At 29.9% G+C, this 19,319-nt stretch overlaps 2 protein-coding genes across 3 annotated transcripts in view; both read right to left on the bottom strand.

The window, feature by feature from the left end:
* Positions 1-4,194, bottom strand: part of LOC106680437 (probable multidrug resistance-associated protein lethal(2)03659) — a 155,032-nt gene extending 150,838 nt beyond the window's left edge. The window contains exon 1 of the mRNA XM_014420155.3: positions 4,025-4,194. The gene's annotated coding sequence lies outside the window, so the exon portion shown is untranslated. The remainder of the gene's footprint in view (positions 1-4,024) is intronic.
* Positions 4,195-13,880: 9,686 nt separating this feature from the next.
* Positions 13,881-19,319, bottom strand: part of LOC106680392 (ATP-binding cassette sub-family C member 4) — a 79,274-nt gene continuing 73,835 nt past the window's right edge. The window contains exons 21-28 of one of the 2 annotated variants that reach the window (XM_024359561.2): positions 18,536-18,659; positions 18,298-18,468; positions 17,013-17,140; positions 16,561-16,806; positions 16,298-16,470; positions 15,345-15,474; positions 15,137-15,241; positions 13,881-14,077 (exon numbers count right to left, since the gene is read on the bottom strand). In XM_024359561.2, coding sequence (XP_024215329.1) covers positions 14,051-14,077; positions 15,137-15,241; positions 15,345-15,474; positions 16,298-16,470; positions 16,561-16,806; positions 17,013-17,140; positions 18,298-18,468; positions 18,536-18,659 — 1,104 coding nt within the window. In that variant the 3' untranslated portion in view covers positions 13,881-14,050. The remainder of the gene's footprint in view (positions 14,078-15,136; positions 15,242-15,344; positions 15,475-16,297; positions 16,471-16,560; positions 16,807-17,012; positions 17,141-18,297; positions 18,469-18,535; positions 18,660-19,319) is intronic. The other variant, XM_024359562.2, reaches the window with a different exon arrangement.

Here is a 19,319-nt window from a genome sequence, read left to right as displayed (position 1 = left end):
GTAGTGTATACTAATTTTTTGTAGTGAATGGGAAGTTTAGAGCGTTTGTCAAGTAAGTGTTGTAGCAATCGGAATCTATGAGCAGTTTCTTGTCGTTTCAGTCTTGTGTGTGGATTCCAAGTAAGTCTGTTGTTAAGATGGAGTCCTAAGTATCGAATCTGTTCAACAGGCGTTAGTGGAGTATTTAGAAAGGATACTATAGGACAGGGGGGCAGAGGTTTACGACGGAGAGTAAAAGTGATCTGGTGGGATTTGTCAGGATTTATTTTGATTCTCCAGCTTTTACACCATTCTTCAATAGATGTTATCTGTGCCTGCAGTGTTTGTGATGAATTAGTTGGGTCGTTGTTTACAGAAAGTATACATGTGTCATCAGCGTATGTTGTTAGGACTGTGTTAGGGTGGGTTGGGATGTCAGCTGTATAAACCGTATAAAGAATGGGACCTAAGATACTACCTTGAGGAACACCGGCGGACTGAGAAAAGAGAGATGAGTAGGCTAAATTTTAAAAATTAAAAAAGAAATTATTTAGATTTTACACACTAACATCAATTTCCAGGATTGATTTAATTTTTGTAAATAAATAAAATTAAAACCTTTATCACTTTACATCCAAATCTACAATTATTGTGAGAAATAAATAAAATCTTAGAATGCAAACCGGGAGAAGGAACGTTCCCACAGTACAATGACAATAAAAAAAATAATTTGCTGTAAAGGCTTCATAACCATTACGCCAAGACAGAATGTTGCTATTGTCAACCTTGAAAAATAAATCTTAAGAGTTTTTCTAATATAAAACTGTCAATGATACCATAAAGAATTACTTATAATTTAAACAAGAAATCATGTACAAAATTGACTAAACAATTTTTAAACTACTTATAATTTGTTACTGTAAAAAATGTTACTGAACGAGTAACACTATATTTTATATTTACTAACAATTTATAAACCTAATCATGCTGAATTAAAAACAGTTATTATGAAAGGATACAGCTTTCTACGAATATTTAAAAAAATAATTTTTTTTTTTGTTCACGTTTACTAGAATATGTAAACGGATTTTCGCACAAAAAAATGCATAACGTTCAATTGAATAAATCATTATAGAGTGCTAGTTTTGTTTTCTTTAATCTCATAGGTAACGGAAATATGATAAAAATTCAAAATTACTCAATTTACAGTGATAATATGGTAGATAAACAGTATTGATTTTTAGTCAAGAGAGAATTGAAAAACGATACCTATCGTCTATGCAAAGGCAATCTGGTGTATCAGCAATGTCTACTAACTTGGGTTTTGTTACATTTAAATGTGGTTTTCTATTATCATCACAATGCAACAAAAAAAAAAAAAAAAAGAAATAGAAATAATAAAATAAACTGACTGAATATGTTGGTTCATTTTTTAAAAAAATATGACTACCAAAATAATATAATATTTTATTTCAATATATAATTACATGTTTTAATGATTTTTATCTTAAAAAGTTTATAATTATTTAATATTTTATCCTCCATTTCAGGAAACTTCTTCAGACACTTACGAAATCTTTATGAAAAAAAAAATAAAGCAGATTAAAATAGGCGGCAAATTGAGATAAAAGTTTAAGAAGGATGGGTATAATACTTACGAACTTTTTAACTAATTAAGGAAATTGTATCTTTGCTTTCTAGGTTTATTTTCTTTATTTTATGGTATTGATTAAATAAAATACATTAATACAAAAAAAAACTATATAAATACGATGAATATGCTTATAATGTTATTAATAATGATCAGATAAAACCCTTAGTCTCAGACTTTAATTTGTTAATCTCATAAAACTAACGTTTCGACCTATAATCTATTGAAAACATTAATTAAATATTACTGATAACATCAAATTTAAAAAGCATCATTATTTTAAATAACATATCTCTAATGAAGAGGTTACTTCCGGAGTATACTTTTTAACGAGACCTTGAGTAAGGATTTTGTTTTTTAAATTATATTTTCATGTAACTTAATTACAAAAAAATTAAATATATTTTTAACATATGATAACTTTTTTTTTTAAAAAAAAGTTGAAAATTACCCTTTTTTGCAATAAAAAAAGTTAGTTGAGGAGATCTCAAAAATAAATCCACATCAAGCTACTGAACTTCCGCTTACTACGCTGGCTCAAAAGAAAACCAAACCCTCAATAGACCCTTTTCAGTTAAGATCTGGACCTAACTTAAACTTAGTTTAATGTGTATAGTTCGTTTTTAGAAATCAACTATTTGTAGTAATAAACGTTTATTTGTGACCGCATATAATTAACTATTGTTTATTTAATTGTTAATTTTTAATTCCTAAACATCAGTTCAAATAACATAGACCTTTTAGTTCAACAAGCAAGTAGGGATCCCGCAAAACGTAATGATTTGGGGCTCTATAGGTCAGAGATGTTTCTTGATGTTTTATAATTCAAATACTTCTAAAAAATCTATTCCTTTATGAACAACAGTTTCTATCAGTGATAAACTGCTTCATCTTTCTTGAAGCAACTGTCTCATTCATTCTGGATTCGTTTTAATTTATGCATCACAGGAGAAAGAAAATACAGTGGGCCCATTGTAGTATTGATGGCACAGGTCAGGGCAACTCCTGAAGGGAATATTGGTTTTTCAATTTACCATGGGTACCCCAACTTCTAAGTAATGTTTTGAATCAGAGTGTACTGCTATACTATGCAGTACAGGGTAATTGTGAAAATAATATACATCGAGTAGTCTACAGTACAAAATATTGTAATTTAAGAAAAAAAATTAAGAACTGTGAGTAAAAATCAATACTTCTGAATAAAAGTTCAAAAGTTCTGATAAGATTTTGCATCCTGAAGATGTGGGCCTGAGAGCTCTGAAACGTAGATGAATAAATATGTATGAATAAAAACATTAAAAGGAAGACAGTATCTAATATAATAAAAAAAAAAAATTCTGACGCGAAATATATTTTATATGATATGACTAATCAGTTATGTGGACTAAACCTGGTGTCCGTAATGGAAGGGTTCAAATACATTAACTTTGTACTTTGTTGTGTTTCATACATTTTTTCATTAAGAAGGCACTCCGTTTTAGAGAGGTATCCGTTCAGAGAGATTTGATTTGTACACTATTGTAGTACAGTCACGTTCTGAGTCTGTTTCATATAACTTAGTGTTTATCTAAGTTTTTTTTTCTTCTTATCGCTGGATAATCTGGAGAGTTCGAAATCTACTGTAATTCTCATTTAAATCAAAATAAGGAGAAAATAATACTTAGTTTTCAGAGGCTCTGAAAACTAGTTAATTATTATGAATTAGCGATCTCATACTTATTATGCTTTGGGTTTTGTTTTTTTTAAATAAGGCAGTTAAATTATTAACCATTTCAAGGAAGTGAAATAAAAAGTATAGGAAATTTTCCTTTATGTATCCTCAAGAAGACATGCAGTAATCACAGGAATTTATCTCTTCCGAGAATGAATTATTGGTTCCCAACCAGGAACGTATCATTACTGGATATTAATGACCCCTACCAATTTTTATTAGTATGGTATTGAAACGAGTGGGTGCCTCTGGCCTCCTTCCAAACCACCATGACGATTGCGAAGAGTGGACCAATTTCGAGTTGACGTACGCGTATCGGGAAGCCTAGGGAAGCCAGCTGATGCATCGGGACCAATTGGCAAGAAAATGTTAGACCTTGACCTGGGTCCCCACTTGCAGCTGCCTCCTATCGCATTTAGACAATGGGACAATGTCTGTACTCACTAGTCACGGCATCGCAAGAAATCTGATAAGGCAATATAACAAAACAATCACTCATCATTTACACCTAGATGAACAATGATAATATTTATTCAAGCTAGTAATAAAAACATTTCCAAGTTATGATTATTTTTTTCTGGTTGTAACGATAAGATAACTTATGCATAACAATTGAATGGATCACATTACAAAAAAAAAATAATGCATCCACGTGGATTTATTTTTATTATAAAACAGCTTACCTTATAGTAACTCCCCACTGGTCCCAGTCGAAACTATTTCATTAATACAGATTAAAAAAAAATCGTATTAACTACGAAAACAAAATAAAAACTATGCTAAGAAACGAAAAGGAACAAAACGTGAACTGTATTCAACCGAGACTTACAAAGGACTGACTGGACTAAGATAGCCGGTAGAACAGCTGACTGTCCCGTAGGGTCTCTCCCCTCCACCACCACCTGCTGCTGTCTGCGGCGGAAGGGAGAACTAGTCCTAGCTTGGTCTTATTTTTGGGCTTTCGGTGGAAAATCCATTTTCCTGGAGAGTTACATTGTGATTCATAATAAAACAAGGAAATGAAATGAATAAATGACTTTATTGTGGGTCAAAAGTGCCCAAAGAATAATCACAATTCAGACATGTCGATCACGTTTCAGACAAAATATTTACAAAAGTGTGCTATTTAAAATACAATTACATTTTTATCGTAGCAATTTATATTCTAGCTATACAAATTATTTACATCAATACGATTTGATTTAGAAGTATGTAAAGAGATAGGTGTTGCTTAAAACAAAGGACAACAGAGATACGGAGAGAATTCCAGAGGAGGTTGCACGAATGAAAAAGGATGTGGTTCTATAGGAGGATGTATATAAATCAATCGGTTGGTAGCTAGTATTTAATGAATGGATGAACAGCGAGTGAGGAGAACAAGGATGTAGGTTTTTTTGTTTTTAAACTCTTAGAAAAGAAAAATATCAAGGAGATAAGAGAACGCCTGGGAAACCCAAAGGAGTTCATGAATCTCTAATCGTAGTCCAAGTGAACCAAAAATGAGGGAGGATACTAGGAACTGGTGGGTATTCAGAGGAATAGACTCACGAAATCCTAGGAATTGTTTTAGTACCGTTAAAGATTTACGTGTGATCTGAGAAATATTCCAGGAGAGGTGCTGATCGAAGATGACACCGAGGTTTTTTACAGTTGAGTGGAAATAAATTGGTTGTTTACTGAGGTAAAGTAAGGAAGGGTATAAAGGAGGAGCTTGAAACCGCTGAGGATGGTAATGGTTTTTATTTATAGCCTATCAAACAATATGATGAAATACAGCACATAAAAAATGAAAGCCAGTAGCAATTTCGTGGTTCCATTCTTTACGTTTTTAAGCAAATTCAAATTTTAAAAAATACCAAAAAGATATTAAAAGGATTTAGTTTCAATATTTTATTCTAGAAACCAGTTACTCTATTAGATTTAATAGAGCAAAAGTAAGTAGCAGCTCCTGATATAGGTGGGTACGTGAATCACAGTCTCTGAAAGAATCATACACTCAAGTGATTCACACAAAAGAATCACGATTCAGTATTCAGGAGAGTCAAAGAAGCAGGAGTAGCGGATAGTGTTTTTTTTTTTTTTCAAAGGCTACGATTTTAGACTACTATTTTGAGAGTTAATAATAATAAAAAAATATTTATTTTTATTACTTTATGATAATACAAAGCACAAAAAATGAAATAAGATAGTAAAAAAGTGTTCATGGTTCTTAAGGAAATGAATTAAGTATTCTGTGAATATAGTTAATCCAAAAAAAAGAGGCGATATTTATCTCCTTATAATTAGAAGATAAAAATATAAGATATTTTAAACTGAATCATTTAAAAGCTTTTATTTTACTTTGAACAATTGACGAAGAAAATGAGGATTTAAACCAGTCATAACTATATCAGTAATATTTTATTTATTTAAAAAAGGATTTTTAAATTTATTATCTGTGATAAAATTTAATTTTCTATTTTTTTTTAATTCAAAAAATAAATCTGAAAAAACAATTCTCTTATGATCGTTACTTTTCCGATACAATTATTTTAAAAAATAAATCTATAAAAAAAAATGTAAAAAAAATCAATTGAAGATTCGTTCAAAAGAACCGATCCATCACATGGATTGAATCGTGAAATTGGTTTAGATAATACAGTAGTTCCCTAACCATAGGAGTCTGCAAACTTCTAAGTCATCAATTCAACTAAATGCAGCCCATCACTCCTTACCTGGGACAAAGGGAGACAGAAAAAATTAGGTAGCTTAAAAGTACATTTTGAGTTACTATTCCAACTAGAACCAAGAAATCAGGAAAGATAATCAAAAAAATAGTTCTAACAATAAGTCCTTACCAAAATAATTATCGTGAACCACCAAGCATCGTGATGGGAAACCAGTAAGCTAAAAAAATCGAAGAGCTACCTCCACATTGACCAAACAACAATAACTAAGAGTAAGGCCAAAAATGATTAAAAACACAATAAGGAAGCCCAACTTCATTAGTGTTAGACAGGAGATAATATTAAACAATCGCTAACATTCTTAAACCCTGATGTTTAAAATAGTTGCGTTGCGAGAAGAAGTGTGGCCTGGATTGAAATCTTAGTCAGGAGTGAGGAATCAAAATCTGAATTTCATTTTGGAGAAAACTAACACTTTCCTCCAGTAGGTCACAATTTTGAAGACTTCTTTTATATTTTTAGGGAATTCACCAAGCTTGATACTTGAATACTTTCGTGGCTTGATTCTTAATTTCTTCTGCGAGGTATTTAGAGTAAACTCTACTCACTTCTCAACCTTCATCAGAATCAGAGATATAATTTTTTTTTCCATATGCAAACGTCCCGATTTTTTCCAGGACTTCTTTCTAACTTAGTACCCCAATATTGTCACGTTACCAATGTTTTAAGGTCTAGATTCACCTAAAAATGTTTCATAAAATCCATGATACATATGCAGGATCCTCTCCTAATAAGTACAAAGTATTCTTGTATAACAGAGAATATATGGAACCAGGGATTACTTAACACAGTATTGTAATTGTTAAAATGGAAACTGAAAATATTAGTAATTCTATTGACTGAATCTATCTGGGCTGCCAATAAACAACATGTACACCTGTACACAACTGCCCTTGAAAACAAAAATGTAATTATCCTACGCCGAATAACGATATGACCTGCAACAACAATCTTATTTAAATCTAAGGCTTCATTAGTCATAGAAACTGAGTATAACGATATAATTGACACCGAATTGTAGGATCATTGGTTTTTTCCCTTAACTTTATCGTATTTTGTTGTCTCATTGTGTTTGTACAAATAATTAAAGAGTTTTTCATTATTTAGTTATATTTCTATTTATTTTTTTTTAATTGTATACAATCATTCATAAAGACCTTAATGTTCTATATGAAACCTATCTAGCCCGAACTAGATATTAATCCTTCCATTATGAACTCCATTATAATCCAAACCCACTAATTTCTAACTTTACTTCTTCCATTCCTGAGAATTCTGAGAGACGCCTGAAATGAAGATGGGCACAAGACCTTCTAATGTAGGAGTGTTATTAGGGTGCTACCAATGGACAGTTTCTCGACATGCCTGTATCATACTATTATATCAAATAATGTATTTTTATATAAATATAGTAATAAATTTCAACAAAAAAAATTGTGTGCGTTATTTTGAGTCTTGTGATTTATTAATTAAATTAAATCTGTACCGCTACAACCCATGAAGGGTCAGGGGTTCAGTACTTTGCAAGGCAGTTCTGTAACTAGACAAACGGTTATTCAAGGAGGTGATTTGGTCAAAATCACGCTCGACCGCAACCCCAATTAAGAGTACCCAATTTAAGAAGCTGAGTGGACCACAAGAGGGCTCCGAGAACCCACAAGAGTAGACTCACAGCTACAGTGTAAAAGAAAAGAATTTTCTGTCCAGCCGGATTCGAACTCAAGTCCTTGGAGTTAGTAGCCATGTGCCTTACCCCGCGGTTACGCGCGCTTCCCGTTAATACTAAGAAATATATTTAAAAAAATACACCTAGGAATAGTTAGAAACCCTCTATTTTAGCTTATATTCTATAGAAATAAAATATACCAAGATACGAGAAAGAAAAAACGCAAATAAAAATACACAGATGTATACAAAATTATTAAAATGTTGATTCGAAATAAATTTACAAGGAATCATAGGATCTCTTTACTTATTTCGAATAAATTAAAAATGCCATTTAATACACAGAAGATTATAATCTTCTGTGTATTAATCGTCCTTCTGTTATGCTAATAAATTAAAAATGCCATTTACAGCTATAACTTTATATACGAAACAACAAACATATATATAAAATATAAAACACAAGAGAGTCAAAATAAATAAAAATATTATTAAGTAGTACTATTAAGTTAGTAGTGCATTACTGTGTAGAAAGAAAAAGTAATTCGTGTTGTGTCTTACCTTTTACTACCTTTGGTATTTAAAGGTTACCTGTTATATTTAATTCACAACAATTGAGCTGCGCGAATGGTGGTGACAAAAAGTCTTCAAGAATTCAAGAAGTGCGAGGAATAAAGCTCAAATAAAATTTATAAACATCGAATCAGTCATTCCCAATCCATGAAAAATAAAGTAGGCATAGGAAAATCTTGTATTGAAATTGTTAATATTAAAAAAAGAGGGAGGGATTATGAAATAGGGAGAGTAGTACTTCTCAAGATTTTGTCCCTATATTTTTAAAACAGCAATAACCCGAAAACTTTCGACAGTATATCACAATGAATGGGAAAACACAGTGATGCAGCCAAATACTATAAAGTTTGTTAATCATCGAGTAAGTACGCAAAAGTTGAGTTTCTCTTACATTAAGTTAAGTAAATTTCTTTTTTTTTTCTTCTATCAGAGTACACCTCAAACAGGATTTGCTTTGATTTATTCTTGCGGGTGAAACATGGGATATCAAAATGTACGAAAAAAAATCTAAAAATGGCCCATAACATACCGTCTATTCAACAAATTCAATTAATTTAATAATAACAGCCGTTGATTAATATAATTAAAAAATTATAAGCAATTAACTATTTTTGAACTTACCCGTTGAGCCTCTATCTACCATTGCATTGCCCGTTATTCTGTTAACACGTCCGCTATGGTATTGCTCATTTTTTCTACTCCAAAGAGAGCGTGATCCTTCCAAAAGGGAGGTAAAAGGTTCACAGTTCATAGTGAATTCCACAATCATCATTGAAAATAAATCTAAATGTACAAAAACAGGACAGCGATGATACTATGACAGTGCAAAATCTGATGAAATCTACAACATATACAATAAGTTACAAATAGCATAATTGTCCCCACCTAGTAAGGTTTGTAGCAATTGAAGGCACAAAATACAGTATTAAGTCCTATTTCCTCGTGATAGTTTACAGCCATTGCAGCCACTACCATGGTGTAAACTGTATGATAGTTTTCGTCAAAACTGCTTATGTCGTCGCAGCGTTAATGTCGTACTAGGTTGACAGTTCTTGTTACGTCAGTGAAACTACTGTTACATTAACTACATATTTATATAAGCCTGACAGTGGTGGAAGTTAACCTTGTCTGCCTCATCAACTGAAATGACGATTAGGTGGAAAAAAGTACTCTAATAAATTGTTGTGTCTTGATTATTTCTGAACTTGAAATTAACAATATTCAAAGGTTTCAAATACATCAACACCATTAGTGATCATTATTACTGATTATCAACAGTAAAGTATTAGTAAATTAATTGTAATAAAAATAGATTAAAACAAAGAAGATGCTACTACGGAAAAAAGAGGAAAGAAAAAGAAAATATAGAACCAAAGTTGTGATCCTCTTTTCGCCAGAACAAGTATTTTTAAGTTTAAGAGTAACATTTGGGTTCGAATCCCACCTGGGTGTCAGCGGTGGGTGAGCCCCAAGAAATGAATTCTGACATTCCCATTCTGGGGGTGCATAAGTTTCCAAGTGGAGGACTTGAGCTATATAAAGAAAAGGAAAAAATTCAGTAACATTTAATTTTTAAAAATAAATGTTTTTGAAGTAGTTTGAAAATACATATGTATATTACACCATCATATTTACATGGGTCTCTGACCCCTTTGTTGCAAAAGACGCTGTGCGACTGCTGAATCGTCACACCATCGGGGGATTCAAGGCCACGTGCTGCGGTCGACCAAGGAATTATCGTCTGGGCAGTAAAAACCGTAACCAGCTTCCTTTAGTAACGCATGTATCCATTCAATACCTAGGAGGAAAACTTCTTCCACTGGATCAAGACAAATTTAGTTATCAAAACTTCGTAACAAAGGAGTGTTAGGATTTTGGTATAAGTATCTGTTTTATTAAAAAGTACAGCAATAATTCGAATAATAATACGAATTCAGTTTAGTAGTTATGAGAAAACAACTAATAGGTATTTTGAGGTGATTTCTACCACAGAACCTTAAAAATAGTTGAATTTTATTTTTGAAAAAATACTAGATCCGTAAATACTGTCATATTTAATTATTTTCTAGGTTAAAACTGACAATGAAAAGTTTTTATCATATATATATTATTGACTCACCAAACTTCCTATAAAGATAATCCAGATTATATATATTATATTTCAGAAAGAACTCGACCTAAATAAAAATCATGGGTGTAGATATCTCCGGAGGCATGTTGACATCTAATTCCAAACATTCATTGCACTATGTCTACGTCCAAGAGCCCAAGAGCAGAAAAATGAAAGTTATTTCACCCCCTTATTTGGTTACTTTAATGAAAACTATATACAGTTAAAAATCAAAAATGATGACGCTGCAAACATAGTCGGGGGAATAAAAAATGGCGCCAGTTTCAAAGATACAAAAAATTCAATTTTGATTTCTTATAAAAAAAAAAATGTTGTTAGTTATTTCCTTTCAGAAAATCTCAGTAGACTATACCAGGGATACAGTAAATGTCATTAAAAACAAATATTGAAGTATTTAAGATGCACGCCCCCCTAAAGTTTATTTTATTCTAGAAACCTAAATGTTTTGCTCATTTTTCATTCGGTGCTCTATTTCCTTAAAACTATTACACACAACACTAAAAAAAACTTCATAGCACATTATTTAATGACCATTCTCTATAATATGAGCCCCTAATACAGCTTTTAACGTCCAGAAATTCCTAAAATAAAGTATTTCATAAACCGGATTTTGTTTTCAAAACATTGAGAAATCAATATTTTGGGAATTTCAGCAAACTTTATGGATACTACTAATTATGAACTACTATATAGTACATTTAACTGCCTTTGATTTGAGTGTTGACAGATATCCTTCTAATGGTTCCTTATATATATTCATAAACCAAAAGTTTTGTCTAAACAACTAAAAATCAACATCTTGTGAAATTATCTTGGCAAATATCTATAATACTCTAATGAAGATAAGTGTTTAAAACTTCTATAGCACATTAAACAAGCTTTAATTTGAGTGCTAATCTGTATCTGTAATGTTTCCTGAGATATATGTAGTTTTCCCAAAATATATTCACAAACAAAACTAATAAATTTTCTTCACCAAATGTTGCGTTTTAAAGAAACAAGTGAACGAAAACAGTTCTATTAGCATTTATATTTCAGAAAGTTTACTCTACTTTAAATGATGTGCTATGATTTTTTTAAAGTGTTGTAGGTACTTTTAAGTATCCCGAGCTCAGAATAAAAAAAAATAACGTTTTGAAACTAACGCCATTTTTGATTCCTACTATCATCGATTTTGACTAGTAACTAGTAACTATTTAGTTTTAAACACGTGGATACAATGTTTATTTGTTGGTGGTTCATTAGTAATTAAATACTGTAGTATTAACAATTTTAGTAGAAGTCTTATAGCAACTAATGTTTCTCAACCCTTCTCTTGCTTAAGAATTAATTGTTTTTGTGAAGAAACTAAATAATGATAATGTTAAAATATAAGAAATGTGATAGCTTTAAATATAAATATGTAATACACGTTGGAGGGAATAGAAATATCAATTTTTTTTTTGACAGCATTGCTTTAAATTCTTGAACAGAAATAGGTTTTATTATAATCTGATTTCTATTCACAATCATTTTTCATATTGAATATAAATATATAACAAAAATTAAATCATTTCTGTCTACTTACATTCCAGTAATGCCAAAGTTTAATAAAACCAAAACGTTTTATCAGGAGGCCCAGACGAAAACAGCTTTGAGCTCTAGCAGGTGAGGCAACTTCGAACGGCTTAATAATCTGTTTAATTTCTCAAATTGACTTCACGCTTTATCATGTTTTGATATGAATTAAATCATGATTAATTATATTTTTTCTTAATTATAACAATACAATACAGAAATATTGTATTGTATGTAATAAAAAACCAACAGTTTTATATATAGTTATGAATAAGGATTAATTAAAACTATTGAATATTGCTAGTTTTCTATATTTGTATTATCTCATAAGGGGCATTCTCAAATAAGTGGCACTTTACAAATCTATAAAATTTTTTTTAAAAAATTCAATTTCTTGGAAACTAGTCTTTGGTTCTACATTATAATTATTATACCATTGCCCAAGACTGCAAAATCTGAAATTGTTTACCAGTTCAGTGATTTTTCGATTTTATTCGGGGGAGAGGGGAAGGGGTGCTCATTTTTTTTCTTGATCCATTACAAAGGTTCATTTTTTAAAATAAGAAACTAAAAATGTATTATTTTTTTAATTTCTTAAAAATTAAATTAAATAATAATGAAAGTTTTCTTGTTTTTTGTTAGTCTCTAAATTGTTAATGATTTTACTTTCGTTTTCACTAAGTATGGCAGTTAATACATTAATCACAAGTCGAAAACCATTAAATAAACAATACAAAACTCTAAGGCTACATGAAACATAGAGATTTTCTTTTAAAAAAAGAAAGTATATGTAAACATTTCAAATTGTCATAACTTACATTTAAGAATGATCCTGTAATTACAAGCAATTTAGATAACTCAAATTTTAGAAAAACTTAAGTCAAAATCAATAAACATACCAGTGTGTTCAGGCGGAACCTCTGGTCCGGAAACAAGGTAGAGTTGAATAGTGTACCCCGACAAGAATTTCATAAATAAAATAAGAGATGTAAGTTATGCATCAGTCAGACTTTTTTTGGCAACTCAAATATGTAGATTATTGTTTTTATTTACTTTCTCAGTCAATCACGAAAGGTTCATTATTTTAGGATAATGAACAAAAATAAGGGCACAGAAACTACATGTCTTCTGCCATAGAGCCTACAATCTAGAAATAAAATTTATTATCAAAGTGTTCATAGCATTAAAAACTTCTTTAGAGGTCATAAAATTAATTTCAAGGAAGAATTGTTTTCTACAACATTTTCTGGTTACATCATCTTCGTTTCTTACTTACATAACTACAAATTAACTAATAGTATGATCACTAATTTGTTGATATAAATAAGTTTCATACAATGTATTCATTTTTTTTTCAAATAAAAATGAAGATTTCTTAAAATATTCAATACAAAAACAATTTTATAAATAAATTGACTCAAATTTATACATAAATTATAAAATATACATGGAGGGGTCTTTATTTACCATTATAATTTGTAAAACATCCTAATAATATAAAAACTTTCAGTAAATGAGGCAATTATTCAGTAATTATTTTCACATCAGACTTATAGACAGATATTTAACTACCAACCATTAATAGACCTGATCAGTTTGATTTAGGCTACATACTGAGAACAATTATACAAATTAATTCTGTGCTATCTCTATAATACAACTGTACTGTATATGTCTGTAACAACTCACTCACTGAATTTTTGTAACTATATCTCATAAACGACACTTCCTATGAAGTTGAAATTATTAATAGTAGTTCCCGTTATGGTGTAAGGCTAGGTTTCAAAAATTTAAACTTTAAGTGGTTTATTACTTAAAATAAAAAAAATAGTTTTTCTTATAACTCAAAAGCGAAAGAGAGAGGGGGATACGTATTTTAAGAGGGGATTTTTTTCAGTAAAACAATAATTAAATTTTTATTAATATAAAATACTGTATTCTATTTTAAATCACATTTTCCAAGTAATTATGAAATTACTCAATCATCACGAGATCAATGAAGTACTTCAATTAAGTACAAACTGACATCACATTCTTATTCTCTAATATCAGCAGTTCTACTGCTCTTGGATTTCATTGTATTTCTGAAACAATAAAAAAAAAAAATCAATCAAAAATGATAAGTTCACATTTATAAAGTTTTATAACATCAACAAGCTCATGACATCTTCATTATAACTGAAGAAGTAACACATAGACTGTTAAGTAAAGTAGTATGTAATGGAAAAATCAAGAAAAAGCTTAATAGGAGATATAAATTAACTTAATCTTTATGAAATTATTATTTTCAAACCATTATTTAAAAATTTATATAAAATTAATTACATGATTTCCTTTTTAACTTTTTCTTGAGCTCTTTAAGCAATTCAGAGTGTCGGAACATCAGGACAAAGACAAACAAGTTATCCTGCTATAAATTATATATTTATTTATTTTTATCAAATCATTTTTTCAGTATAAGCCAATTTATTTTATTAATTCTAGAAATATTATTTGCCTTCATTCGCTATTTTCTCTTTTATTCTTTATTACAAAACTATTATTCTTTTTATAAATATAGATAATTGACCGTATCTGAATATGAAGGAGATGATCAGAGCTACAGTCAAGAAGAGAAATGATAAGAATATATAGCGATATAAATGGTGATACCAAACAATATTGGTAAGACCAAAAAAATAATTTATCTTCATTATTTATAATCCTTCATGGTTATAGCATTTTAAATAGCTAGAGGTGTCTTTTGCATAAGAGCATACCCTCTCCATCATCAACAGTTAAAAAAAAATGTTACAATAACTATGGAAGGCCAAACAGGCTGATCAGATAATAAAGAAATTAAAAAAAAAAAAATACAATGAAAATGGTACATAGAGGAAATATAAAAATTCATTTTCATTAATTATTTAATTACAAGTTTTTTCAATTATTTAAGAGAGCCAAATAAGTCTGGCTGCAGCAAATCTCTATTTACCAATTATATACCATCTGTATATATATACAGCAGATATATTATATAGCAATTATATATCAGTTGTGGATCGATTATGAGCGGAAAACCTGATCACATGACTAGCCTCATTGCAGTGCGTACCCACTCAAAAAGCTGAGTATTATCTTGGAAAATAAATGTTTCACTTTACCTTTATTGCCATTGAAGCCAATTCAGCTAAACACCCACTTTGTTCGCATAAAGAACGGAAAATTCCTAATTCATTTCTAAGCAATAAATATGGATGGTCGAATTCCTAAAAAGTATATAAATATATTATCTATTAATAAACATAATTTTATTATAAGATAATGAATAACAACAACTTTAGAACTTTTATAGTAAATAATTAAGATTACCACTAAATAACCATTATCCATAACCATCACTAAATCAGAATCCATGATGGAGTTCAATCTATGAGCAATAGTTAGAACGGTACAATCCATAAATTTTCTGCGAATGGTCTTCTGTATTAAAGCATCAGTTCTAAAAACATGTTTTTATTATTCATTAAAAAAAAATAATTAAATTACTTCCAATTTTTGTAAAAAAAATATGTCTAATTTTATTCTTAACTAAACTTGTGAAATTTTTATAGGATGTATTCTTTTAATACATTTACATCATTGCCTTAAGAACATTGTCTAAAAGGCAGACCGGAATGTCATTCTCTTCATCCACTCTCAAGCAGCTATCCTTGCTGTTGATAGTATTCATGAAAGTCTATCAAGTGCTAATTAGGAATGCAAATCCCTCCTCGATGATCTGACACTCAGAGACACTAATGAGGTCCTACAGTGTATTCTGAGCCATTGCTGGATTTCAGGAAATAAAGAGGCAGATAGTCAAGCCAGGCAAGGAGCGGAATTGTCACAACCAGTTCATTCAAGATTCTATGACTCAATAAGGTGAATGATAAAGACCATAGTTAAGGAAGAAACAATAAAAACACATAGACAAGGTGGAAGGGTAAAGATACAAGTATTTAATAGAAAACCCAATCCCAGCTGACCTCCCATGAAGAAAAGCAGTAGCTTGCTTCCACCTGACAACTGGCCAAGACTATCAACAGAATCATCTCCTAGCCTTGGTTCAGGATCCTACATGTGTACTGTGAGACCAAGGGAGAATGAATAGAGACTACCTTGATAGATCTCCTGCTCTGACTGAAATAAGAGATTTGCTAATGAGCATTTGAAAATATCTAATTTATATTGGGCAGCAAGAGGTCAGATGCTCAAACGACCAACGACTTCAGCATAAGAAAAAAAAAACTTTTAAAAGTTATTAATAATTTAAATAATCATACTTCAGATCAACATTTGCTGTGGCTTCATCTAAAATCAAAATCTTATTTCCACGCAAGATGGCTCGGGCCAGAGATATAAGTTGTCGTTGCCCAACACTTAAATTGCTTCCTCCTTCTTGCACTTTCGTCTGGAGGCCTGCTGGAAAACTTCTAATGTATTCTTTTAATTCCACCTGAATTGAAAAACATAAACCATCTTAGCTATGACCCTAAATTAAACAAAATGGCTTTATTTATAAATAAAAATAAATGAATCACATTACTTCCTCTAAAGCTTGCCATATATCTTGGTCTGCATACTCTTCAAAAGGATCTAAGTTATATCGGAAAGTGCCAGTAAACAGAACAGCGTTCTGTGGTATTACCGATATTCGTGACCTCAATGTCCAAAGACCAATACTAGAAACATCTACATCATCAATTTCAATTGATCCTTTGACTTCGAAAAGTCTGAAAATTGCTGAAATTAATGAAGATTTTCCGGCACCTGTTCTTCCCACAACACCAACCTGGAAAAAATTGATAAAGAAATTTATCATATTGCTTTGATATGTAATATCAAACATTTTGCAACAGTTTTTATATTTAAATTACCATATTAATTGAAAATCAGAATCCAGAACACATGAAAAAATAATTATGTAATGTTGTTGATTTAATTTAATTAATTATTGAAAAATAAATAAATGTATTAGAAACATTGAAAAAAAATAACCTTCTGAGATGGTTTAATGGAGAAAGATATCCCATTCAAAATCCAAGGAGCAGTATCACTGTATCTTAAGCATACCTCATGGAAAACTAGTTTACCCTTTGATGGCCATGAATCAACTGGCTTCTTTCCTATGAAATCAATTAATATAAATTGATTTGATAAATATAAAATTAATTAATATAAAAATATTTTAAAAAATCAATTAATATCAAATGTTGGCTCAATTAAAATAGTTATTACTATTTGAGTTTTATTTGATCGCACCCGGACCATATTCCATTTATTTTTAATTAATATAAATAAATTAAACAAGTAATTGTATCTATAATAAGGGTTCACAAACAAAAATAATTGTTGTGAAACTTAATTATCTATGAGAAATATCAAAAGAGTGAATTAACAAAACATTAAAACAATAATAATATATAAAATATTGCAGCATAAGATAATATAAAATATATTATAGACTCAATAATGTTATTTAATTGATTCCAATTTCGAAATCTAGTATTAACAATTTAATTTATATCATATTTTTATTATTACCTCTCAAAACTTTAAAAAACAATTGTTTACAATTCAAAATAAATAAATGAATAAGAGCAACAAGAAGTACCATGACTATTGCACCTATATCAAAATTTGGTCCTCCTTTCAATTTAATGTTTAAAATCAATTTCTCTTCAAGATATTCCAAATACAAATAATTCTCATGGAAAAATCAAACCTTCCTATATAATCATAATGATAAATAAAATATAAATCTATAACACGTAAAATAACAACTTTGAATTTTTTCTCAGATGGAAAATATTTATAAGTAACTTTTTCTTTAAAAAAAGAAGGGGGTTCACATTACGGAGTCTTATTCGTTGATGTTTTAAGGATGGTAAAATTCCTTAAGTCTTTTTCATTCAGTTCATAAGAAAACAAGGTTGACAAAATATAATAAATCAAAAGCCACAGCAATGTATGTAGATAAAATGCGAATTACAGTTTGCCATCTTGAAGAGATATAAAAGTGACTTATTAAATTTTGCCATCAGTCCACAGTTATTAAAATTAAACAGTATCAGTTTCAATTGAAATAAAAAGCTTTGCCTATCTCTGGTTGAACTTCAAGTATGTTTTTTCAAACAAAAAATAATGTAATAGGAAAGCAGTAGGAGATCCACCAGTGGGGAGAGGACATAAAGACTGTGATAATTAATTAATAAAAGAATAAGCAATAGAAATATACATATAAAAAATTTGTTTCACACAATATTTAATATAAAGAATGTACCAGGAGGACAAAGTAAAGGAGCTTCTTCTTTTAACTTGGTATAATCCAAAACTCTCTCGACTGATGTCATTTGATTTTCCACTTCAGCCGACTGCCTGATTCCCCACTGAAGACTGCTGGTAAGTTTATTGGTTTGAGTGATTGCCAATCCGACATTTCCACTGTTAAATACTGAATGAAATTTTTATATTAGTTCGAATGATAGCATTTATTTATTCCATCCTAAAACTATGATCACCTGGGTCGAAAAATGTAAAAGCTAATGTAATGAGGCCATTGTAAGAAGCACAAATAAGATCAAGCCATAAGCTTATAGCACGCACTGCAGCCACAAATGTGAACCAAGCTGATGAATGTGTATCCTAAAAATTTGTTTAGATATATTACAAATCATTTTTTTAAAAAACCAGTAGTAATTGTTAAATATGTACAGCATTAATAACTAATAAACTACAGAGATGATTCTTTTTAATTTATAACCTATTTAAATTAAAATACTACCCAATAGTTTTAATAAATATTTAAACAATTTTAATCATTCATAATCTTTTTAAATTAAGTTTTAACCATTTAATATTTATATTTCATTAAAACTGACAAAACAATCTATTTTTAAATTCAATTAAGTAGATTTTAAAAAAGTTACTGATGTTTGGAGATGATTTTCATGACAAAATGTTAAAAAATTAAATAATATACTAACAATATTATATTTCATATCTATTTAAAGACTTTTTTATATTAAATCCAATCTTGAGAAATGATATGAACCGAAAGCTTAATACTCTTGTGCTAAAGGATCTCTGGTGAGGTTCTATTGGCTTTCCTCAGGGATGAGTGGTCCTCAGGTGAGATCCACGCTCCTTGGATTTCCATTCTTACAACTCCAGGCATCGACAGTTGGCATCATTAGACTTCCAGCTTTCAAGCAGGTGTATTTCATCTTTAATTGAGCAACCCACTTCTTCCTTATTATTTTTTTAATTTCATCTGTAGTTTTTTAATGTTTTTAAATTATAACT

The sequence above is a fragment of the Halyomorpha halys genome, unplaced genomic scaffold, assembly GCF_000696795.3.
Source record: "Halyomorpha halys isolate HHAL.00 unplaced genomic scaffold, Hhal_1.1 Scaffold18.1, whole genome shotgun sequence".
Lineage (NCBI taxonomy): Eukaryota > Metazoa > Arthropoda > Insecta > Hemiptera > Pentatomidae > Halyomorpha > Halyomorpha halys.
Note: the sequence above shows the minus strand (reverse complement) of the source record. Positions and strands in the feature narration are given on the sequence as shown.